This window comes from Geotrypetes seraphini, chromosome 2 (assembly GCF_902459505.1).
Source record: "Geotrypetes seraphini chromosome 2, aGeoSer1.1, whole genome shotgun sequence".
Lineage (NCBI taxonomy): Eukaryota > Metazoa > Chordata > Amphibia > Gymnophiona > Dermophiidae > Geotrypetes > Geotrypetes seraphini.
The window spans coordinates 331,992,322-332,017,817 of record NC_047085.1 but is presented as its reverse complement, the minus strand read 5'-3'; the positions used below and the strand labels follow the sequence as shown (position 1 = coordinate 332,017,817).

The following is a 25,496-nucleotide window of genomic DNA, read 5'->3' as shown; positions in this document are numbered from 1 at the left end:
CTCTCACATAAAAGGGGGTTTATACAGTTGTGGTCATGGGTCCATATGTTTCCCCTCACATAAAAGGATGAGGTTTACACAGTTGTGTTACAAATTATTTACTCTAACAGAATTTATTAGCAGCAATGAAGACAGTGGCTTCACCAGCAGGTTTAGGAGGAGGCATGGCAGGAGACTCATGCAGTGGCGCATACCCCTAAGGGTATGCTTACCATGTGTTGAGAACCTCTGGTATAGATGGTCTGGGAATAAGATGGTAAACTGTGCTGATGAGTTGGGGTTGGGGGAGAAAGAGAGACTGGTGGGACTTGCAATGCTACTCCTAGCATTTCTTTTACCCACAATTTCTCCGTGTATGCTACCACCTGATGTGCTTTTCATTTAAGAACAGCCTGGCCACTTATGTTCATAACCCACCATGCTTTAATTTCCTAATATGGACTTGGTTCCTATGGCAGTAAATGCAATTTCCTAATTGCTCATGCCTAAAAAGTATAGAAAATGTCTTTTTTCCCCCCCAAAAAAACTTTGCTTTTTTAACCAGGATAGTCAAATTTTGCAGTTTATCTATTTAAAATGTGAAAATGCCAAATTTTCATCTTTTCTTATAAAGTTATAAAAAGCAACATTTGAATCACAATTAACATGTATTTATACTGAAGTTATAGAAAGATGATCACAGAAGATTTAGGGCCTGTTTTACAAAGCCGCGCAGCAACAGCCCCGAAGCCCTTTAAATCTCTATGGGCTTCGATGACTTCCCAGCCGTACTCATCATAGTAAGGTCTTGATGCTGTTGTAATCCTCTTTCAGGGCACTGAGTGAACCAGTAGAAGAGATGGGTACTTGTGCCTGTTATGGAGCAGCACAGCTTTGATTCTCCTGAATGAGTTGTCAGTGAAGAGATACCATTCTTTCAGGTTACAGATAATTTCTATTACTTCAAAAAGACTGTTCACGTTGTGGCAGAAACGGAGCCCTTCTTGATGGGTAAAGAAAGTGGAAAAAGCTTGATGATGCTTCCTCTGATCTGTGACTTGCACACTTTTCATCTAAAAAGTTCCATTGCTGGAGCCTAGATGTCAAAAGCTTGGCATTGAACTTGGTGAGACCAAAATCTCAAATCAAGCTGTTGAGGTCTTTTTAGTTTGGATAGTATGGGTTTCTTTCATCAGCTACGCCACTGATATTGTAAACTGAATCTACAATATCTCCCTTACTCTCTGACGTGCTACTCTCTACTGAAGACAGCTGCTGCTCTTTCTCTGGGAGAGTGGGTATGGGGTGCTCAGGGTAATATGGAACGGGGGCGATGGATGAAGGAATGTCTGGATATGCTGAACAAGAACATGCGCTGGTAGGGCTAGTCTCAGTTAGGGCGCTGGTCTTTAACCAGAGGGCCGCCGCGTGAGCGGACTGCTGGGCATGATGGACCACTGGTCTGACCCAGCAGCGGCAATTCTTATGTTCTTATGATCTTATGTGAATGCAGATGCATGCTTGACAGTTGGATATTTGGAAGGGTTCACCATGCAGAAATAACAGTTGCTTGGGTGGTCAGTGGGTTTCTGCCAAATTCTTGGGATAACAAACTTAATGACTCTCTTTTACCCTCTATACCATCCTGTAGATGAACAAAATTAAATTGCAGTATTGAAAACAATACATTAATTTCACCTATGACTATTGTGTATGAGATCGCAACTTATTGAGTCTGGTATAATATTTCCAGTTTCTAGTAATATGCTGAATGGGGAGGAGGGTATTAAGAGTTATAATTTTTCCTATTTTTGTTTATAATATATGTAATATTGAATTAATTTAATACTATTGTTGGAAGGGATGGGAGGGTTTTTTATTTATATATTTATGCTGATGTTTGATTAGATTTTCAAGTGATTTGTATGATCTAATTGATATTTTATTGTACACTTGTTGTAAGAAACGAAAATGAATAAAGATTTGGGAAAAAAAAGAAAATTTTTAAATTAAAATATTTTAAAAACTTAAACATTCTAAGAAATTTTAGAGCAGAAAATTCTGCATCCTAGTGAGAAACAAAATTATCTTACCTTCCAGAGTTTTTTTTTGGCAGTGCTCTTATGTGAAGTGAGTGAGGTGCCCAAGGTTTGTCTTGATCCCCAACAGGCATGCCGCAATATGCCTTGTAGGTATCGCATATCTTAGCTGATGCTTCTATGGAGTACATAGCAAAATGCTTCTGCTGGTCGTTTGCAGCCTAAGTAAAAGGGGCCTCTAAGTTTACTTAGCTTTGGAATCAATCTAGAATGTTCTGCAAAAAAAGATAAATTAAAAAATAACAATGTCCTGGTCACAAAAGCAAAGTTTGAGGTGAATGACAACCATTTTCTATACTTTTTGTGGCATAGGCAATTAAGAAGGACAACTTAATACAGTGGTGCCTCACACAACGAACTTAATTCGTTCCAGGAGCAAGTTTGTTATGCGAAAAGTTCGTTATGTGAAACGCGTTTTCCCATAACAATACATGTTAAAAAAAATAATTCGTTCTGTAGCATAAAATATGCTAAGATGACATAAAAAAAGATAAATTTATCTTGTTAGAGCTGGTGTTAGACACAACTGGGGACTGCAAAGTCCAGGCAGAGGCTTACGGCTCTCTTTGACCAGGGGGGACAGTTGCCCTAGTTGCACTACCCTAACCCTATTCCTGCTATGTGTGACTGTGGTATTCTGTTAGCATGATATAGAGGGGATATATGTGAAGGGGAGGGGAGACAGGGGTTTTGTTGATCCTTGCTGTGTATTATAATCACCCCCCACATACTCCCCAGTACCTTTTTTAATTCCTCCCATCTTTCCCAGCCAGTGGCGTACAGGCCAGAAGCGCAGAGATCAGGAGCAATTCCTCTGCACGCCTGTGTGGGCTCATGCCGATCTCCGAATGGCTGCAGTTAGTTCTTGTGAGTCCCGCGAGAGCTGGCTGCAGTTAGTTCTTGTGAGTCCCGCGAGAGCTGACTGCAGCCATTCAGAGATCAGCGCAGGCCCAGGCAGTAGCACAGAAGGCTTGCTCTTGATCTCTGTCTGCGCTTCTGGCTGGGAAATTTGCTAGACCACCAGTTCGAGTGAGCGGGTGAGATTAAAGTTGCAGCAGTGGTGGCTTTTTTAAAAAAATATGTGGCGGCGGGGGGAGGTTTAAAAATATGCGGTGGCGGCAGAGGCTTAAAAATATGCAGCAGCGGCGGCAGGGGGGTTTAAAATATGTAGCGCCACTGCACAGGGAGCCAGGCGGAGAGAGGGCAGTTAAGCGATGCAGCTCGGGCGACTTCGTTGTGTGAAACGAAGTTCGTTGTGGGAAGCAAGACCTGAAGTTCGTTGTGCGCAGCGTTCGCTGTGCGAGGCGTCCGTTATGCGAGGCACCACTGTACTCAGGAACCAAAAAAATACATTTTATTACATAATCATAGAATGTTCTAGGGCTCAGAAAGCAAGAAGGCGTTAGGATTTGACGGACCGGATAAATCAAATGCAGCTTATGGAAGCAGAATTTTACAGCTGCACTAATTTGATCATGAAAAGATAACGAGGAATCAAATATCACATGTAATAGCTTTGTAGACTGCACAAAAAAAAGAATAATACCAGAGATAGAGGTATTGAGAGGGTAGGATGCTCAGAATGACTGAACAGTAAAACTGGATTTTTCTGGATTGAGCTTTAGGCAATGAAATCAAAGCTAGTCAGGTATGTGTTAACTTAGAATGGAGTGAATGTAATTCCTCTGTTGATGTATCAGATGATGATCAGAGAATTGCTAGTTTATCTGCATATGCATATGTAGTGAACCTAAGAGATTGTTATGAGGTCAAGTTGTGTCAAGAAAACATTAAAAAGAAAAGGGGCAAAGACTGACCCCTGGGGTATTCTATAGGGCATCGGAATCGGAATTTCTATCATGCTGCCAAGCGATGCAAACTGGCGGAGGAGTTCATGGTCTATTAAGTCAAAAGCTGCCTTAAGTCCCATGAGATAAGTGCAATGACTTTTTGTTGAGCTATGTTGCCCAGTATGACGGATAATAAACCCAGTAGTGCAGTCTCTGTACTGTGTGAATGCCAAAATCCCATTTGATGTGGATGGAGAAGTTGGTGATAGTCTATATAAAGATGATGAAGCACAACTTTCTCTGATAATTTTGAAATAAATGGCAATTGCGCTATAGGAAGTTGACAGGTATATTAAGACCTAAGTTTGACTTGTCTGTTTAACATACAAAAATGTTCTTTTTATAATATTGTTTAACAACATAAGTGCAAGGAACGTACACATATGCAAAACAGGCACCTGTTTTTGTCTGATCTGTGATAAATATATGTAAATTATCTCACTTGTGTAAAAATAACTAATAAAGTTTTTTTATTCGTGACATGTGCTCAGAATTGTGTAGTCCATCCAAAGATCATAGATCCATATAGCTCAGTGTATCGCAAACTGTGTGCCTCCTGAGATTTCTGGTGTGCCGCAACACATGGCGACGAGGAGAGTCGTCTATGCTGGCTGCCTGCCTACAGGACGTGCCTCTCGCGTTGAGAGGCACGTCCTGTAGGAAGTCAACCGGCATGGACGATTCTCTTCCTGGCCAGTGCCTCTCCTCTACTTCCTGCACCTCCCAGAATCCTCTAACAGCGGGGTCGAAGCAAGATGGGCCTCTGCACATGCACGGGCGTTGATGCGATGGCATCACGCTTGCGTGTGATGTCATTGCGTTGACTTCCGGGTGCCTTCCAGTCGGGGAACTGCATTTAGTGTGCCACCGGCCGGAAAAGTTTGCGGGACATTGATATAGCTGCCCCACCATCCGATCATTGCATATGTGACAAAGCAAAAACTAAGTGCTCCTTTTACAAAGCTGTGCCAGGGCCTTAACGCGCAGAATAGCGTGCGTTAAATTGTCGCACGCGCTAGCTGCTACCGCCTCCTTTTGAGCAGGCGGTAGATTTCCGGCTAGTGCACGCTAATTTGGTGCGTGCGATAAAACCGCTAGCGTGACTTTTGTAAAAGGACCCCTAAATGTGATAAACAAAAAATTTTTTAAAGCTGGTGTAATTCCAATAATTTCATATATTAAAGATGAGTTCACTTAGCTGAAGAGTCCTTGCCTGATCTGTGTACAGATATTCCCAGGAGGTTCATTTAGAAGGAGTGGGGTTAGAGATTTGATGTACGTGCTTATTTTATAAAACATAGGGTACACACAAAGCCTTATGTTGCTTTCAACCCTGTCCTTTGGGTGCACCCAGCCTATTGGATTTTCTTGATATCCATATGCATAAGGAAAATTTGATTCATTGCCTCTTTGCATATTCGTTGTAGGTATCCTAGAAAACTGACTGGCTGAGTTGAGAACTACTGGCAAAGAGTACATGCACACATTTACACCAACTTTGGAGCAGATGTAAATGTGTGTACTTGTATGTGTGCACCATTGGAGTTAGTACTGGGAAATTTTTGTTATAAACACACACAAATGTCCATATTGCTTTTATAAGATATGCTTAAATTAAGCGCCTGGTTTTGTTTAGTAATTTCTTTCAGCTCAGTTAGTGTGCTTTATTTTCCTCTTGGTGAGGCCTTGCTCTCTGTCTGAAAAATTTAAAGTAGTCTTTTCTACATTGCTTGGTAGTAGTAAATCCAATTTCATTTTCCACCCAGGACGGATCAAGAGATACAGACATACACCATTGCAGTAATAAATGCACTTTTTCTGAAAGCCCCTGATGACAAGAGACAGGCAAGTAATTGACTTTTTGTTTATGTGGGGGTTTAATTGCATAAGTCCAAATAACTGGTGTTTTCACAAAGGCCCATTATTATGTATTTATCCCTCTTATTATTCCACTTGTTTTCCTTGCTCCTCAATAATTTGTCAGAGTACTAATCAGCACAAATCATGCTGTGTTTTTTCCCCACATACTTTTCTTTCTCTGGAAATGTAAACTGATGTATTTATATCTCCCTAGTTTTGGAGCATACAGTACATTGAGGCTATTAGCCATGCTGTTTCTCTAATTTTGTTGGGGATGTGGGAGGACTGTTTCAAAAACCTTTGTCTTTTCTAAACGTTTACTACTGTTTGATTTATTTGTTTTGAGAAATAGAAGAAATAGTGATGTGGGCACGAAGGGGTAGTTTTTTAATTTAAAAATCTTTATTATTTTTCAAATATTAACAGTGCATTACAAAGAATTTAAACATAAATAAATCAGGAAAAGCACTTTAAATATACAAACATTTTGAAAACAATCATTTTATCCCCCCCCCCTCCCTTTCACCAATAAAAGTAGAAACACATATATAATTTTATTAAATAATAATGCTTTCCCCCCCCTCCCTCCCTCATAGTTTTACCATTGGTCGCCTGTATTGAGAAGGCAAGAAAATGCCTATTGGTAACTTATTTTATAAAGGCACAAGGGGACATAAATGTTCTTTATAAAATATCAGCACAAATACTATAAAAATTGTGTCTAAAGTTTAGCTACAGACATTTATAGATGCTCAGAAGCAAGCATTGTGTGCACATATTTTATAATGTACTTGTATAAGTTTGTTTATTTATTTACTAGTCTTTAAGCCCGATACATTAACGGGTGCTAGAATATATGTTTGTCTGTCTTTCTTTATTTCTGTCTCTCTCTGCCGTTGTCTTTCTTTCTTTCTGTCTCTCTCCCTGCCCGTCTCTTTCTGTCTCCCTCCCTCCCACTATCTGTCTGTCTTTCTTTCTGTCTCTCTCCCTGCCCGTCTCTTTCTGTCTCCCTCCCTCCCACTATCTGTCTTTCTTTCTATCTGTCTCTCTCCCTGCCCCCTATGCAGCAGCATTTATCTCCCCCCTCCACTTCCCTGTGCAGTAGTTACATCAGCATTCCCTCCCCCTCCATTTCCCTGTGCTGCAGCATTTCCCTCCCACCCCACTTCCCTGTGCAGCATTTTCCTCCCCCCCCCCCCCACTTCCCTGTGGTCTCTCTGTCTGTGTTTGTTTTGGTGTTTGTCTCTTTGCCTGCTGTATGTGTGTGTGTGGGGTTTTTTTTCTGTGTGTGTTAACAGGTGCTAGAGTAGATGTCTGTCTGTCTGGTTTTTTTTTAAATTTGTCTCTCTCTCCTTGGACACTGTGTCATTCTTTCTGTCTGTGTTTCTCCCTGGCCCCCTGTCTGTCTATCTTTATGTCTAACTCTATCCTCTTCCCTCACTTGTGCCCTTTTTTTCTTTCTCCTCCCCATTTCTTTCCAACGTCTGCTCCCCCTGTCCCTCAGACTTCCATTCAGGAGTTGTCCCTCCTCTCCCCCACACTTCCATTCAGTGTCTGTCTCCCTCTCTCTAACCCTTTTACTGTTCACCCTCTGTCTTGCCCCTTCCATTCACTACCCTCTCTTCTCTTTCCATCCAGTGTCCGCCCTCTCTCTCTCTCTGTTCCATATGGCCTTTACTCCTTCCTTTCCCCCTTCCTTTTCCCTTGCTCTGGCATACCTTCCTTCTTACCTCCATGCCCTACCATTCTCTCCCCCTCTGCTCCCTTTCCTCCTTGAACTTTATCGGGCAGCAGCAGCAGCATTCATAATTAATTGCTGTTGCCAGCTTCAGGTCTTCCTCTCTGGCGGGTCCTGTTTTCATGAAAACAGGAAGTAGGCAGGACCCGCCAGAGAGGAAGGGCTGAAGCTGGCAACAGCAGCAAATTTTAAACGCTGCTGCTGCCCGAAGAAGCCAGGCCTTAACAACAAAGCTCCCTCCAGCGTTGGCAGGCGCGAGAGCCTTTTAGCATAGGGATACCGCTGGACCACCAGGTTTAAAAAAAAAAAACCAAAACTTACCAACGATGAAGGCAGTGCTGGGGGGGGAGTTGGAGGGTTTTAAAAGGTACAGCGGCGGCAGTGCTGGGGGATTTGAAAAGCCATTGGCCGTGAAGTATGCCGCCTGCATACTTCACGGCTGACGGCTTTTCCGTACTTTAAAAACTTAGTAACGATGGCGGCAGTGCTGGGGGGCTGGAGGGTTTTAAAAGGTACAGCGGTGGCGGTGCTGGGGGGGGTTTGAAAAGCCATCGGCTGTGAAGTATGCCACCTGGCTTTTTCGGACTTTAAAAACTTAGCAACGATGGCGGAAGTGCTGGGTAGAGTTTTAAAAGGTGCAGCGTCGGCAGACGCCGCGGCTCCTCTGTCGATCCCCGCCTGGTGCAAGTGTGGTGGCGATTTAATTTTGAATTTGTCACGGCGGCTCCCCTCACCATTGCCGCCTTCCTCGGAATCCTTTCAGCGGCGCAAGGTGGAGAGCAGGGAGGCTAGTCTGGTGCACTCTTGTGGCCACATCCCGACAGATCAGATCTCAGGGAACACGTGGCGAGAGTGCGCATGCGCGCTTAGCATTTTATTATTATAGATTTTAAAATTTTCTTCTCTGCTTAGTGCCTAAGCAGCTTACAAATTAAACATACACAATCATGTATACACAGACATAGTCAATAATAACATTTTCCTACCAAATCCCCTCAATTAATCCCACTTGCTCTCTGCCCCAGCTCCACCCCAGAAAGCATTTCTTCAATTGGGGGGCCTGCCTTTCCTGGGGCCGAGCTACTTCGGCCATTATTTTGGCTGACAAGGCCTGCTTTCCCCGCAATCATGCTGCTCTGGCCACAAGCTTTGCCACTTCTGTGGGTGATGAGGCCTGTTTTTCCCCCCCCCCCCATTACCTCATTGCTCTCTTTTTGAATTCCCTATGCATATGTTTGTACATTAGCAAACAAATAGGTGCAGATAGACAGACAGTCTGAAAGGTGGATGAACTCTTGATGCCAGTGCTATTGTCCACTGTGAAATGCATCTTACAAAACTTGTGGCAACAGAAGTCTTGTTATAATTTTTTTTATTTCAAAGATGTTCTTTATTATGAAAATCATGTTACAGCAATAAAAGAAGGCAGATAAACTAGAACATCAGAGGCACTAAGCCTCCCTAAACTTAATGTACTCCTAGTTGTTCCTGCCCTGCACTCTGCCTCATTTGATTTCATTTTGCATTGCATACATTATAGAACTATATTTTTTGGAAACAGAATATGAAAATTCATACAAGACTTTAAAAGTCATTGTATTTATCATAATTAGGCATGCAACATAGATCAAACTGAAGATCCTTATGTTGGTGGCCAATGCAGGTCACAGGTATCTGGAAAGCTATATTGCTGTTGTGACAAACCCAGGTCCGTTTCGGGTTTTGGCCAAAACAAACCCGAATCCGTACCGGGTTTTGCCCCAGTGATCAGGAGTATTCACAGTGCACCTAGATGCAGGAGGGCTGATCAGGTGACCTGCCAATTGATTGATGAAGCTGACTTCTGCTCTGATTCTGACATGTAGGTAGAAGAGACAGGGCAGGATAAGATTAAGAGAAAAATCCTACACTCCATGCAGACCTGTCACTGTCAGAAAGCTTATTCAGTTTGAACAGCCTGTTAAAATCAGGGCTAGGGAGAAACCTGCCTGTAATAGCAGGAAGCAAGCCGGTGTGTGGAAAACCCTTCCCCCCCACCTTCTCAGAGGGGGAGTGGTTATCCACAGGATATAACGAGGCACAGGGGACATATGAGGGGGAGAGAGGAGAGACGGGAGAATGGGAAGCTGAGAGGAGGCAGTCTCTCACAGACTGTCCCATGCTGAGGCAGATGAGTTACCTCCTGTCTGGGACACTGGAGTACAGCCAGAAGGAGAAGCCATGGAGGGGCAGGAAAGCTGTGTAGGAGCTGACACTCTGCCAACACCCATGGAGACCCAGTAAGCCTAAGATTGGGATTTAATTTCTTTATGCTGCAAGCTTGTCTCTTACCCGTTTGAAGCCAGTGAAGCTCTCCTGGAAAGCCACATTTTTGAGGTTTTCTGTAAAGCAGGAATGTGTGTGTTTTCTGACAAACCATTTTGAATGTATTTCCTGTATGATGATTCAGCTGGGAAATCTTGATGGTCCTGCACAGCTGTGCCTGATTGCTACAGCAACGTTTAGAGGGAAACGTTTGCTTGATTTTGAACTCTGAATAATGCTGTGATTCTTATGTGTTCTGGACTGTTGGATAAAAGCATTACTTATCTGATTATTACTGCTCTGGTGAAGAGAACTGTATTTCTTGACTGATTAAAGTCCAGAAGCAGGGGACTGTACACAAGGCAGTGCTGACCCAGATTCAACTGCCTGATTATATTATTGTGAACCTTTGTATTTCATGCAATATCAGTCCATCTTGAACTACAAGGCTGTTGCCTATATTTTTTTGATTTATTCAACCAGTGGTTGAAATAAAGTTTATTTTTGCTTTGCCATTTCTGACTAAGATGCCTTTATACTTTGCATGCTGATAAGTTTAGAATGTGCCTGTTCTAAAGACCTGAAGGATCCCTTAGTGGAAAGGGACACGTCGGGTTTCAGCTTTGGTCACATTCCCAGGTGCTCGCTGCGCCTTACAGGAGCCCGGGTTGTGACACTGTATATACTTGAATATAAACTGATCTGAATATAATATGAGGTAACCTTTTTTTCTCCCCCAAAAAAGAGGAAAAAAGGTTGACTAGAATATAAATGGAGATTAGAAATTTGGGTTTGTGAGTATCATTTGTCAGGGATCATCCCATAAATCACTAATTTTTCAGCTAGGGCTTTTTCGAGTCCAAAAAAATTGAAGGAGATCTGACAAATATCTTCCTACTTGGGGCCATGACACCATCCAAAGTTTCTGGACTTCTATCCCCACCAGAACACCTGGCCTCAGCCACACATGCAGAAAACAGAAAAAAAAACCCTCCTCAAATACAAACCCACAAAGTAAAAGTATTATTGTACACAAATGAAACCATAATATGCCAGACTCTGCACACAGGACACCACAAGAGAAACAAAAAGAAATGTATTTCTTCCTGAGCAGTCCAAATATAAAAACAACAGATGTAAATTTTCAAAATTGACATATTTCAGTCACTAAATTGAAAATAAAAACATTTTCCCTACCTTTATTTGGCAATTTTATTTTTCTGATCATCTTGTTCTGTCTGTGCCTCCTTATACATTTGCTGTTTCTTTCCTCTCCTTCACTTTTTGCACTGATTTTCTTTGGCACTGATTTTCATATTCAGTTTTCCATTTTTCTGCCTCAATCTCATATCTATCTATCTTTCCAACTCTTACCCTCTCCTCCATCCTCTCTTCTCTCCCATTTTCCTCTGTCCATGTGCACCATCTCTTCTCTCTCTTCTCTTCCACTTCCATCTGCCCATGTACATCATCTCTTCCCTCCTCTCCCCCTTTCCTCCATCCATGTGTACCATCTCTTCCCTATTCTTCCACTTCCCTCCATCCATATGCACCATCTCTTTTCCCTTTCCTCTTGCCTTCCCCTCCTCTTCATATGCCACCATCTCTTTCTTCTCCCCCCCCCCATCAATGTGCCCACTGTTCCTCTACTCTTTGTCCCTCCCATTCAGCATCTCTCCCTTCTTCCTCCCTCCCTCCTCCCTGGTTCCACAGCCCCCTCACCACGAAAACTACAAAGAGATCACCAGCGCAGTAGCGATCCTCTTGCACTGCCTATGGCTGCCTCTGCACGGTTCCTTTGCTGGGTCTACTCAAGCAGAAGCAGGAAGTTGCTTCAGAGGGGGTTGGACCACGGCAAACAAACAATACAGAGGAGACCACGGCAGCGCTGGAGAATACAGGTTCAGGCACTTCTATCCTCCACTACCCACTCCCCCCCCCCCCACCTCAGACCAACATCACACTTACAGTTCTGCTCAGGAAAAGGAAGTGAACACCAATGCGCAATGTAGAGCTGATGCAGAGCCTTGAACATCTGCACATGCTCAAGGCTTGCTGGACTCCCTTGAGAATCCCAGAGATGGCGGGAACCAGCAGGTCTTGAGCATCCACAGACACTCAATGCCCATTCCCAGCCTAGCATGGAGCATTAGTTTCTGCTTCCTGAGCACTAGAATTGTAAGATGTTGATCTGGGGCAGGGGATTGTAGGTAGTGGAGGATAGGAGTGCTGGTCATTGTGTGTGTGTGGGTGGGTGGGTGGGGGGGAGAGAGATATAACGGTAGCAGCGACTTTCTGAGGTTAGGCATGCCGGTCATCAGGAGGGGTGGGTGTAAGGGAGATAGCAGTAGCGTTGGCTTCCTGAGCACTAGAACTGTAAGTGCCATGTTGGTCTGGAGCAGGGGATTGTAGGTAATGGAAGATAGGAGTGCCTGTGATCAGGGGGGTGAGGGAGGATAACAGTGCCGGTCATAAGAGGAGGTTGAAGGATAGCATTATCTGACATTGAGACAGTGAGAGGGAGTGGGCATCTCTCCCGTTGTGGGGTGGGGAGATGGATAGAAATGTTGGGGAATTGTGCGGCGGGAAGTGGGCATCTCTCCTGCTGCGGGTTGGGGGGTGGGTAGTATTGTCGAGGGATTGTTCGACACAGTGGGAAAGAGTGGACATCTCTCCTGCCGATCTTCAATTTGGGGTTTTTTTTGGTGTGTTTTTTGACATTTGCACTGGGAGTGGGTGGGGTCTGAGCTGTCAAACATTACTTTCCTGTCAGTGCCTGAGCCAATCAGCACTCAGGCACTGACAGAAAATAAGGCTATGACAGCTCAGACCTGTCGGCAAATTTTGACTGCAAAGTGGCACAACGTTGTTAGAGACTTGCTCAGTAATGATAGAGAATCGTTCGGAGTGCTCATTTTAATATTAATGACCTCGTTGTACAACATTTGCATGGCAAAATTGGAGTCTGCTAGGAAACTCAGAAAAGACCACAGTAAGCCATTTTGATAATCTGCCACTAAAATACATGCACACTAAACCGGCTGGAACCGGTTTAGCGAAAATGTTAAAGGCACGTTTAAGTTATGAAAATCTTCCCCTCATGGAAATTTGCTGGTGTTTGTGATAAGGAGCCTGAGAGAGGGGGAATCACAGATCCCAACTGGATTATAATTGGATTATAAAACTGTGCAGAGTTTGAATCCTGTTAATGCCCCCTGAGTAGAGAAAGCAGGAAGAAATTTTAAAAAACAGAGAAAGGTTTAGTGTTACTAAACCTGTGGATTCCTCTATATTACCCAAGAGTGAGGTCCTTTTCCTGCCCAATCTTCATGCCCTACCTTCTTAAAGAATGTACATCAAAACTCTGCCCGTGTTCCTCCCCATTGATGTCTCTTGAAAAGCCTATATTTGGATCATGTAGAAGCATAAGAAATCTTTTTAGCTTTAATAGCCTCTTTACTTCATCACTAGGGACAGAGAAAAAGTACCTGTATATAGTATGTAAACCTCTTTGGTTTCACAGAAAGGTGGTATCAAATGCAGGACCTTTATCCTTATCCTTAATAATTAACCATGTTGGTAGTGTTTTGGTCTTCCGTTAATCTTTTCTAATGCATAAAATACATTTTTACTGGGCTTCTGAGATGATGTTTCCTGTTCTGGGAAAGCTGGTCTCATATGGGAAAGGTTCCTCCAGCCTGGCCCAGGATTCTAGGGTTAGGCATCCTCCTGGTTATGACAACACATTTTATAAAATATGGGAGTATGTACATAGAGCAGTGGGTTTCAAATGATATCTGGCCAACATGATGAAAATTTTAAAAAAATGTCAAGTAAACCTTCAAAAAGGCATGCTTAAAGGGATTTTTCTTTTTAAAGAAACATGCTACTAAAGCAAAAGATAATAAAAATAACTTAAGTGTATCTGAAGCAAAGTGCTAGTGAAGGAGTAGATTGGACCCCACTATAGCAGAGGAGCAAAAAGGGTTATGGCAGATAAACAGAATTATCCCAAGACAAGCAGGCAGCATATTCTCACGAATGGGTGACGTCACTGACGGAGCCCCGGTATGGACCACTTTAAAAGTGCATCACCACTTTAAGTGCTTAGAAGATTCGCGATAGCCTGAACCGCGCATGTGTGAGTGCCTTTCCGCCCACAGAGCTAAGAAGTCACGTTTCAATGGCTGTTGAAAATTTTTCATATCACTGCCTTCCTGCTCTCGCAAATTTCTGACTTTGTAGTCAGTTTTCTTTTCTTTTATCTTTCTTTTCTGTTTTAGTTTTTTTTTTTTAAAAATCATTTTTGAGTTTTCTCTTTCCCGGATTCAGCCTGGCGGGGCCTGTTCATCCACCTTGGCCTCCAGGTTTGATTTAGCTAAGGCAGTGTTACCATCAATGTCCCGGCCTCAGACGGGTTTTAAAAAGTGTAGAACTTGTACTCGGCCCATTTCCCTCACTGACCCACTTCGCTGGTGCTTCCAGTGTTTGGGGCCTGAGCATCATCCAGAGACTTGTTCCCGTTGTTCGTCTCTGCAGAGCGATCCCTTAAGTACCGCCTTATCCAGCAGAAACTGCTTTTCGACATGGAGGGAGATTTGACATCGATCTCTGCATCGGCAGCTCCATCTAAATCGGCACCGCAACTCTTGACGTCAGCAGATCCATCTAAGAAGCCTTCCCCCATTCCTTCGGGTCCTCAGGTCACTTCAGCAGTAAGCCAAATCCTGTCGACCTCGAGGAGGCCCAGAAAGCGCTCTGCTCCAATTTCGGTGAGTGCCTCGACATCGGCCTCTTCATCGCCCGAGCGTAGAGCGGCACCTGGCAAAAAAGCCTGTGGTACCAGTGCATTCTCTTAAGCAGCAAATTAGAGACCTGCTGCAGGAGGAATTAAAGGAGCAGTTACAACTTCTGCTTCCTGTTATGTCGACGTCGGCTCCTCTGGTGCTAATCAGGTCTGAGCCCTTGACACTGGCACCAACCCTTTGAGAGTCTCCATCGGTACCGTCTCACCTGGTTAAGGAACGGTATCGGGGACTTCATGACACCGATCATCTTCAGAGACATCTCCTGAGACAGTGTCCGTCAGATCGGGCAAGGTTCTGAAAAAAATGAAACATCTCAAGCCTTTGACACCAACTACTCGGCACTGACTTCCAGTAACCCGAGATTCTGACCTTTGGGGTGATTCTGACCAAGAACCCTTTTTATTTGATGACGAGGGTTCTTCAGAAGAGGATTCTCATCTCGCATCTTCTCAAGAGCCTCATCTCAAGTCTGATAAGTCATCCTTTGCTGCCTTTTTCCGTGGAATGTCGGACACTCTTTCTATTCCTTTGGAGGCTGATTCCCAAAAATCTAAGGCTTTTTTGGATGCTTTGGATTTATGATCAGCCACCCAAGGAGTTTTCTCAAGCTTCCCTTGCATGATATTCTAAGGGAAACTTTTTATAAAAACTTGGAAACTTCTCTTACCATTCCTGTGGTTCCTCGCAAACTCAATTCTCTATATAGGGTGGTTCCCATACTGGGGTTTGACAAATCTCAGCTTCCCCATGAATCTCTTCTGGTGGAGGCAACCCTGAAGAAATCTGCAGGAGCTAGTGTATATGCCTCGGTACCTCCTGGCAGAGAGGATAAGGCAATGGACCGCTTTGGCAAATGGCTATTCTAGAATGCCATGCTCACCAACCGGTCAGGCAACTATGCTTTTCATTTTTCCTTTTACTTAAAGCACTTAGTAAACCAAGTTGCCACCTTTAGAAAATATTTACCTGACCGTAAATTATCTGCTTTTCAGCAATATATCTCTGACTTGCTACAGCTTCGTAAATACATTAACCGCTCTATCTATGACACCTTTGAGATAACGTCACGCGCTGCAGCTATGTCTGTGGCTATGCAGTGCCTTGCCTGGCTTACGGTGTCGGAACTTGATGTTAACCATCAAGATAGGCTGGCTAATGCCCCTTATTTGGGGGACAAACTTTTTGGGGCATCTTTAGACACCACTACCCAAAAGTTATCGGCTCATGAGACCAGGTGGGATACTCTGTTGAAGACCAAAAAGAAACTTCCACCTTCTTGTCCTTTCAGGCCATAATCCTCCTATCAACGCCAATTTGCTGCAAAGCCTATGCCTTCACCTCAGTCTCAACCTAGGAGGCAGAGACAACACCAGCAGCAACCACGTCAACAACAGCAAAAACAACAGGCTGCACCTCCAAAATCTACACAGCCTTTTTGATGTGTTTCTCTGGAGCATAGTCAATATTCCTATTTTACAGACTTTGCCTCAGCCTATCGGAGGTTGTCTTCAGTTCTTCATCAGTCTTTGGGAACTTATAACATCAGACCTCTGGGTTCTCAACATCATTCATCAGGGTTACTCTCTCAATTTTCATACTCTACCACCAAACAACCCTCCAAGAGAATCTAATTTGGACCCTGCACAGTCCTCCCTTCTGCAGGAGGTTCAATCCCTTCTCCTGATGAATGCCATTGAGGAAGTTCCCCTCAATTAGCAGAAGCAGGGATTCTACTCCCGTTACTTCTTAGTTCCCAAGAAGACCGAGACCCATCCTGGATCTCAGAGCTCTTAACAAATATCTAGTCAAGGAGAAATTCAGGATGCTGTCCTTCGCCCTGCTTTATCCTCTCTTCAATCAGAACGACTGGCTATGCTTCCTTGGATCTCAAGGAAGCCTACACACATATCCCAATTCATCTGACTTCCAGGAAGTACCTTCACTTCCAAATCAATCGCTGTCATTACCAATACAGGGTACTTCCCTTTGGCCTGGCATCTTCTCCCAGAGTCTTCACGAAGTGCCTGATTGTAGTGGCCTCATCTCTCTGATCACACAGCCTTCAAGTCTTTCCTTACCTGGGCAACTTGTCGATCAAGGCTGTTTCATCTCAGGAAATGGTCCAATTAACATCTCAGACCATTTCTTTTCACCAGATTCTAGGATTCAAAGTCAACTTCCCCAAATCACATCTCATTCCGAATCAACATCTGCAGTTCATTGGGGCAATTCTAGACACCATTCTCATGAGAGCATTTCTTCCTCCAGCTCGCCTTCAGGCTCTCATCCATCTGTGTCAGCAGCTGCTTCCTCTTCACTCCGTCTCTGCCAGACACATGATGGTTTTTCTAGGCCACATGGGTTCAACTGTCCATGTAACACCATTGGCAAGGTTGGATCTTCGCACCCCTCAGTGGACCCTTGCTTCTCAGTGGTCTCAAGCGACGGATCATCTCTCACAACCAGTGTTCCCTCTAAGGTGAGCGCAAGAGCGATTGCTCACTATTTTCAGTGGCGTCGCTCATACGCTTTCTCCTGTCGCTCACTCGAGGGCGGGCTGAGATGAGAGGAAGCGGCGGCGGCTTGTATTTTAAAGTTGAAAGATGCAGTGGTGGCTCCTCTCAAGATCCCCGACTGCATCGGACTTCCAACGCAGGTGGGGATTTGTGAGAGTAGCCGCTGCCATGTCTTCAGTGTTGTACCAAGGGGGAGGGGCGTACCAAGGGGGGGGGGGGCGGTCCACCCTGGTTGTGCACCCGCCCTAAGGCTGCAGTCGGAGAGGAAGTTGGACCAGCCAATCGCTGCCTAGCTGGACGGAACTTCCTCTCTGACGGCAGAATTGAAATCGGGGGATTGCTGGTCGGCCCGGTGAGAAGCAGAGAGAGCTTGGGGCAGCCGCGGCGGTGGCTTTGGGGCCTGTTTCCCCTGATTGTTGCGGCGGTGGCTTTGGGGCATGTTTTCCTCGATGGTGGTAGCAGTAGTTTTGTGGAGGGTAGGGAGAAAGAAAGGGGGCAGGCAGGGAGACAGAAGGGAAACAGAAAAAAAGAAAGGGGGCATCAAGAGAGAAAAAAGAAAGAAAAGGCAGGGAGAGAAGAAGAAAAAGTTGGGGGAGGGAATGAGGTCTGGAGGAGAGGAAGCATACAGGCTGAAAGAAGGGAAGAAAGATTGGATGCAGAGTCAGAAGATGAAAGTGCAACCAGAGACTCATGAAATCACCAGACAAGGTATGAAAAATGATTTTATTTTAAATTTAGTGATCGAATTTATATATGCTGTCTATATTTTGCACTATGGCCCCCTTTTACTAAACCGCAATAGTGTTTTTTAGCGCAGAAAGCCTATGATCGTCGAGAGCAGCGCTGGGCATTTAGTGCAGTTCCCTGCGCTAAAAACTGCTATTTTGGTTTAATAAAAAGGGAGGGGGGTATATTTGTCTATTTTTGTATGGTTGTTACTGAGGTGACAATGCATAGAGTCATCTGCCTTGACCTCTTTGAAAAAACCTAGAATAGGAATGATAATTAACATTTTCTCAGCGTATAGTGTGCTTTGCGTTTTTTAATTTATTGTTGATAGATCATTTTGACTTGGTCATTTTAAAGTAGCTCGCAAGCCCAAAACGTTTGGGCACCCCTGAGCTAGAGCGTTGAAGCTGTGTATTTCTATTTTATCCCCCCTTTTACAAAACTGTGGAGCGTTTTTTAGTGCCCGCCATGGTGGTAGCAGCACTGATGCTCAGAATTCTATGAGCATCAGAGCTGTTATCACCGTGGCTAAAATCCACACTACAGTTTTGTAAAAGGGGGAGGGGTTAGTTTGTGACGACATATTCCATACTAGGTGAAGGTGTTTTCTGTGTTCTGTGTGTTCGAAAGACAAAGTTTTCTGTTAGGATTGACGGTGTAGGATTGATCTGTGTTGGTCTGGCTTGTTTAGTTTTACAATGGGTATATTGATGTACTGCTCACTGCAATATGTAAGATGCTGCCTTTTCCTAGGTACTCATGCATGACGTATGGCTTGTTATTAAAATCATGTTTTTCATACAGATGGGGGGGTGCCAAAAAATGATGGGCCCCGGGTGTTACATATGCTAGGTACGCCACTGTATGTAAAGATACCAGAAAGCTGGCGAAGCAAAAACTTTAAGTAAATTGTTATTCTTCTAAGTTTTGAGTATTTAACCCTCCCACAATCTCATGGGCACTCGTTTCAAGTTTATTGAGATTTTGATTTAAACGCAATATCAAATATTTTCAACGCGTATAACAAAAATAAATTTGGGGAAATAAAACCATTTAAACAATAAACATACAAACATATCCATAGATGATTAAAAATACATAAGGAGTACAAGGATAAACTACATTTGTTTAAAAATGCGTCCTCCGTGCCTGCTCATAAATTTGTGGAGTATGTAACTTGTCGCTCATGCATATTTTTTTTTGCACACACCTCATCAATCCTTAGAGGGAACATTGCTCACAACATATATCTGTGACATCATCTCTTCTGCAATCGCTTCAATGGTGGATGACCTCTTCCAATCTCTCCAGAGGTCTCCATTTTCACTTGCCACCTCATCACAAGGTCATCACGATGGACGCATCCCCTTATGCTTGGGGGGCTCATATGGACGATCTCCAGACTCAGGGTCTTGTACCGCCAAGGAGCGAAAATTTCACATCAATTTCCTGGAACTCAGAGCAATGTTTTATGCCTAGGCTTTTCATCATCTTCTCTGCCCTCAAATCCTCCTCCTTTGCACGGACAATCAAGTAGGAATGTATTACATAAACAAGCAAGGAGGCACGAGCTCTCTCCTGTTGTGTCAGGAGGCCCAAAAAATCTGGACTTGGGCGACAGCTCGCAATCTATTCTTGAAGGCTGTCTACATTCAAGGGGAGAAGAATTCCCTAGCAGACAACCTCAGCAGAACTCTTCAGCCTCACGAATGGACTCTCAACTTTGCAATTCTCCAATCCATCTTTGCTCAATGGGGCATTCCTCAAGTGGACTTGTTTGCGGCTCCTCACAATCACCAGTTGCCCCAGTTTTGCTCTAGACTTTACTCTCCTCTCCGTCTGGCAGCAGATGCTTTTCTTCTGGATTGGATGGGCTTGTTTCTATATGCATTCCCTTCACTTCCTCTCATGTTGAGAACTCTGTTCAAGCTCTAGAGAGAAACAGCCACCATGATTCTCATTGCTTCACGGTGGCCCAGGCAACATTGGTTCTCCCTTCTACTGCAACTCAGCTCCAGGGAGCCCATGCTTCTTCCAGTATTTCCTACTCTGATCACTCAGAATCAGGAATCACTTCTTCATCCCAACCTGCAATCACTACACCTGACAGCTTGGTTTCTCTTGGGCTGAATCCATCTCACTTACATCTTTCTCAGCCTGTTTGTCAAATTCTAGGTGCAACCAGGAAACCAGCCACTCAGCAATGTTACCAACAAAAGTGGTCTAGGTTTTCTCCCTGGTGTCTTCTTCATTATCATGATCCAAAATCCTTGGCAGTGGAATTGGTATTGGATTCTTCATCTGTCTGACTCTGGTCTTAAGTCTACATCTGTCAGACTCCATCTCAGTGCTATTACAACTTTTCACATGCCAGTCGAGGGAAAACCTCTGACTGCTCATCCTTTGGTCTCCAGGTTTATGAAAGGACTTTTCAATGTGAAAACCACCTCTCAAGCTTCCACCTTTCGTCTTGGACCTTAATGTGATCCTTTCCAGCTTGATGAAGCCACCATTTGAACCATTGGCCGCAGCTCATCTCAAGTTTCTTACCTGGAAAGTGGTCTTCCTTATTGCTCTCACCTCTGCCAGGTGGGCTGTGAGTTACAAGCATTAGTAGCAGATCCACCCTTCACAATTTTTCATCATGACAAGGTGATTCTGCATACACATCCAAAGTTTCTTCCAAAATTTGTCACTGAATTTCATCTCAATCAGTCAATTGTTCTACCAGTGTTTTTTCCTAAGCCTCATTCTCATGCTGGAGAAACTGCTTTGCATACTTTGGACTGTAAGCGGGCTTTGGCCTACTACATTGACCAGACAATGCCACATTGAACATCTACCCAACTGTTCATCTCTTTTGACCCAAACATGTTGTGGCATCCTGTATCCAAGAGAATGATTTCCAACTGGCTGGCTGCCTGCATCTAGTTCTGCTATGCTCAGACTGGACTGGCACTGGAGAGTCGTGTCACAGGCCACAAAATTAGAGCTATGACAGCTTCTGTGGCTTTCCTCAGATCTACTCCCATTGAGGAAATCTGTAAAGCTGCCACCTGGTCCTCAGTTCATACCTTCACTTCTCACTACTGTCTGGAGTCTTTTTCCAGGCAGGATGGGCATTATGACCAATCTGTATTACAAAATTTATTTTTTTAGGCCAACACTCCCACCATCCCATCTCTGTTAGCTTGGAAGTCACCAATTCGTGAGAATATGCTGCCTGCTTGTCCTGGGATAAAGCACAGTTTCTTACCATAACAGGTGTTATCCAGGGACAGCAGGCAGATATTCTCACATCCCACCCACTTCCCCCCGGGTTGGTGTCTTAGCTAACTCAGAGGCACTGAAGCACATCACATTGTGAAACTGTAAGATGTAATGGAGCAACTTGACAAACTAAAGAGAAACCGATCAGCAGGACCAGATGGCATATACCCCAGGGTTCTAAAAACTCAAAAGTGAAATTGCAGACTTAGTAATAACAAAAACAACTACAGATGAGTGTGGAAAGTGGCCAATTTTTAAGGCAAATCTTTAAACAGAGGTCCAGGGTTGATTTGAGACTCACTACATCAGTGAGCAAAACAAAATCGATGGTCATATGGGTACACATGACTTAATGGGGCAGTGTCCACATTGCCTGCAAACTTTTAACCACTACAACCATTCCTTGTCATTTCTTTCCGACTGGTTTCCTTGTTTTATCAAAGTCACCCCCCCCTAATACAGTATAATGTTTATCAATGTACATTATAAAAAATTTCAATAAACAGATTTTAAAATGAAATTAAATACTGCTGCAGTAGCTTTCCTTACTGTCATTCCTCCACTGATTGTCAGGTTTGATCATGTCAAGGCAGCCCCGGTTTTACACCTTGGACCCAACCCTGCATTTCATTGAAGCCAGGATAAAGGGTAGGGACTTGTGTACCACCTTTTTGTAGTTACACAACTACATTCAAAGCAGTTTACGTACAGGGACTGAAGCATTTTCCTATCTGTCCCGGTGGGCTCACAATCTAATGTATCTGGGCTAATGGAGGATTAAGTGACTTGCCCAGGGTCACAAGGAGCAGCTCTGGGTTTAAACCCACAACCTCAGGGTGCTGAGGCTGTAGCTCTAGCCACTGTACCACACACTTCTCCATCTAGCCAGTTCTTTATTTGGTTGGTTCTGAGACCAATCATTTATGGTTTCTACAATCTTTACTTCCCTAGCATGTTCCAATGAGGCATTCACCTATAAAATGCCAGAGTATTTGAAATCTCTATTATTGCATTCATAATTCTCTTATCAATTCTTTTATCAAACTGTGCTAGCAGTTTGTAGCATGGTAAGCCGCGCTGAATGGCCCGCACTGCTCCCAATGCTCAAAGAGTTCCTGTGAGCGTCGGGTTCAGCGCGGCTCTCTGTGCTAAAAACTGCTAATGCAGTTTGATAGAAGAGGTCCTTAATGTTTTACTGTCTGTTTCCTCTTCCTGGCCAGGCAAATAGTAGTGTACTCCATCTGCTATATTCCTCTTCATTACAATTTCATAAAACATTTTATTTCCTGAACATTTATACTGTTTGACACTCTGCTATATTTAATTTGTAGTGTCACCCCACAACTGATTTGATTTGCCATACTATTTGACCCTTGGTATTATAGAGGTTCCCTTCCTTTCATCAGGTCTCTACAGTTTATTTTATGTATATTTTCATTTAGTTCTCAAAGCACACAAACCGCATAATCTCATTAATCATTACTTACTACCCCATACTGTTTATTAAACTATTTTCAAATGTTCGATATGGCTTACCGTGTTGCTGTGTGTTAGCAGTGTTACCACCAAATATACTAGATACGTTTTACAATTTTTTTCCAATTGAGTGTTTATTGGAATGTGTTAGAGCAGGGGTCTCAAAGTCCCTCCTGGAGGGCCGCAATCCAGTCGGGTTTTCAGGATTTCCCCAATGAATATGCATGAGATCTATGTGCATACATTGCTTTCAATGCATATTCATTGGAGAAATCCTGAAAACCCGACTGGATTGCAGCCCTCAAGGAGGAACTTTGAGATCCCTGTGTTAAAACGTGTATTTTATGGTAATTGTTTTATGGTAATTGGTGGTGGAGACAGTGAACATGCAATGATGGTCTCCAAACACAGCTGACTCCGTGATTTTTCACTAGGGTTATAGTTGTGGGTCTGAGCGTTCAGTAATAAAGTTATTTGATGCTGATTATTTACACATGGACAATTTTGTTATTCCAAAGTGATTAATGAGAGTTGTTTTGTATATCACCTCAGTTAATTGAAGTTCCCTTGTATAGTTGGTATTTTCATTTAATGACATTCATTTGAAATCTCCAGTTGTATTATGTTAAACTTCTGGCATTTGCATACAAACAATTGAAAGTTGATTTTTTTTTCCGTTTTGAATTTGAAAGTCCATTTTGTCTCATTTATGCAGATAATATGTATACACTTTTCAGGTATTTTAGGACTTTTTTTTATCATAATCATTTTGAGTAGATTAAGATTTTGAAAAAGACCCAATCCAGATCTTACCAGAGTTCCTCTAACCCAGGGGTAGGCAATTCTGGTCCTCAAGAGCCGGAGCCAGGTCAGGTTTTCAGGATATCCACAATAAATATGCATGAGATGGATTTGCATCTCAATGAGGCATTGCATGCAAATCCATCTCGTACGTATTCATTGTGGAAATCCTAAAAACCTGACCTGGCTCCGGCTCTCGAGGACCAGAATTGCCTAACTCTGCTCTAACCAGATAAAAGTATGACTTGGAAAAATCTAATGTATGCAGGGGTTCCTGTGCTCCTGGAGAGAATCAGTTTGCCATCTTAAAAACATGCCCCCTTTAAATTTATAACTAAGCTTAAAGTAGCATTCTGTTAAACAAGTGAATTAAAGTACTTTTTGGTTTTCAGTCCCTTAGGGCACCTGTCATAAGCCTTAAAAGAACACACTATACATATTGTAGTCAGGACAGAGTATCTGTTTCTTATGATGATGAACAATTACTGCATTGCCAAAGTCTTGTGGTCTAACCCTGTTTCTTATTTTGCTCCTTTCCCCTCCAGCTATGGTAACAAAGAAACTGAGATCTGTTAGAGCTATAAATTCATGGGGCCCTGCTTTCAGAGTCTGCTTTTTTAGAGTAGGTACAAAATGGTTGTAAAGTGTCACTAAAGTTAGGACCTTCTGTTTTTCTGTTCCCTCCTCAAGGAAATATTGCATACTTTAGGTAACAACTGGCTTTAAAAACAGAGTCCTCACAGCATTTAAGTAAAATTGGACATGGCACAGAGGTGATTTTTCCCAGCTATAAAAGAAACCTAACAGTATATCTTTTTTACTATGGGTTGGCGGGTAAGAGGCAGAATTAGCAGAGAAAGCGGGAACGGACATGAAATAAGGCTACATAATAAATGTGGCAGTGGGAGGCATTATTCTTGCCATCTGAGCTGTGCCTGCTGAGAATTCAGAAGCACTTGGAAACGTGACGTGAATCTGAGCTTTTCTTTGTTCCAGGACTCTCACCACACTGACACATGCACTCACTAAAATGAAACAAACATTTTTGCCTATTTTTCTTGCATTTATTTGTTCCTCAATACTGAAAAAAGCAAATAGAAAATTGCAATTTGATTATCTGATCTTTATTTATTAGAATGTACTTCTGTGTTAAAAAGAAAAACCTGGAAGTGCCCCTAGCTGTACTCTATATAAGTGCAGGAATGACACAGACAGTTTGTGCCCTGCAGGAGAATGAAGATGTAATATTTCTCATACAGCCTTTAAAAAGATACTTTCCTGCACCTTCACTCCTTCCCTGTCCCCTACAGCCTACTTGCACATATGAGATATATATGTGCTTGAGGACTTATGCATATATATATATATATATATATATATATATATATATATATATATATATATATATATATATATATATACAGTGGTACCTCAGTTTACGAGTGCACTGGTTTGCGAGTGTTTTGCAAGACGAGCAAAACATTCGCAAAATCGGTGCCTTGGAAACTGAGCGTGCCTCGATTTACGAGCGCCCCCTATGATCCGGCACCCCCCGCTCACGTCGCACCCACCCCCCCTTCCCGCTGCGATCCGGCATCCCCCAGGCAATCACCCACCCACCCGATCACATTCCTTACCCCTATTTGGCACCGGCACCAATGCACAGGACATGCGGGTGCCGGTGCCCGAAGATCTGCCTTCTTCTTTGTGCTGGGCCTTGAGCAACTGCGCATACTCAAGGCCTTCGGGTTTCCGTTCTCTCTAAGATTCTCGGATCTCGGAGAGAACGGGAACCCGAAGGCCTTGAGCATGCGCAGATGCTCAAGGTCCAGCACAAAGAAGAAGGCAGATCTTCGGGCACAAGCATGTCCTATGTGTTGGTGCCGGTGCCAAATGGGGGTAAGGAATGTGATCGGGTGGGTGCCTGGGGGATGCCGGATCGCGGCGGGGGTGCGACACGAGCAGGGGGGGTGCCAGATCGTGGGGGGGGGCATCACAAGCGGGGGGATGGTGGATCACACGGGGGGGGCCTTCATGAGCGGGGGGAGCAATGCTGGTTCTTGGGG

The 25,496-nt window shown here is 43.6% G+C and overlaps 1 protein-coding gene across 5 annotated transcripts in view; it reads left to right on the top strand.

Annotated features, from left to right (window-relative positions):
- The window catches only part of ELMO1 (engulfment and cell motility 1), a 668,619-nt gene that overhangs the window by 226,427 nt on the left and 416,696 nt on the right, over nt 1-25,496 (top strand). For all 5 annotated transcript variants that reach the window (XM_033930221.1, XM_033930218.1, XM_033930220.1 and 2 more), the window contains one exon: nt 5,695-5,773. In XM_033930221.1, coding sequence (XP_033786112.1) covers nt 5,695-5,773 — 79 coding nt within the window. The remainder of the gene's footprint in view (nt 1-5,694; nt 5,774-25,496) is intronic.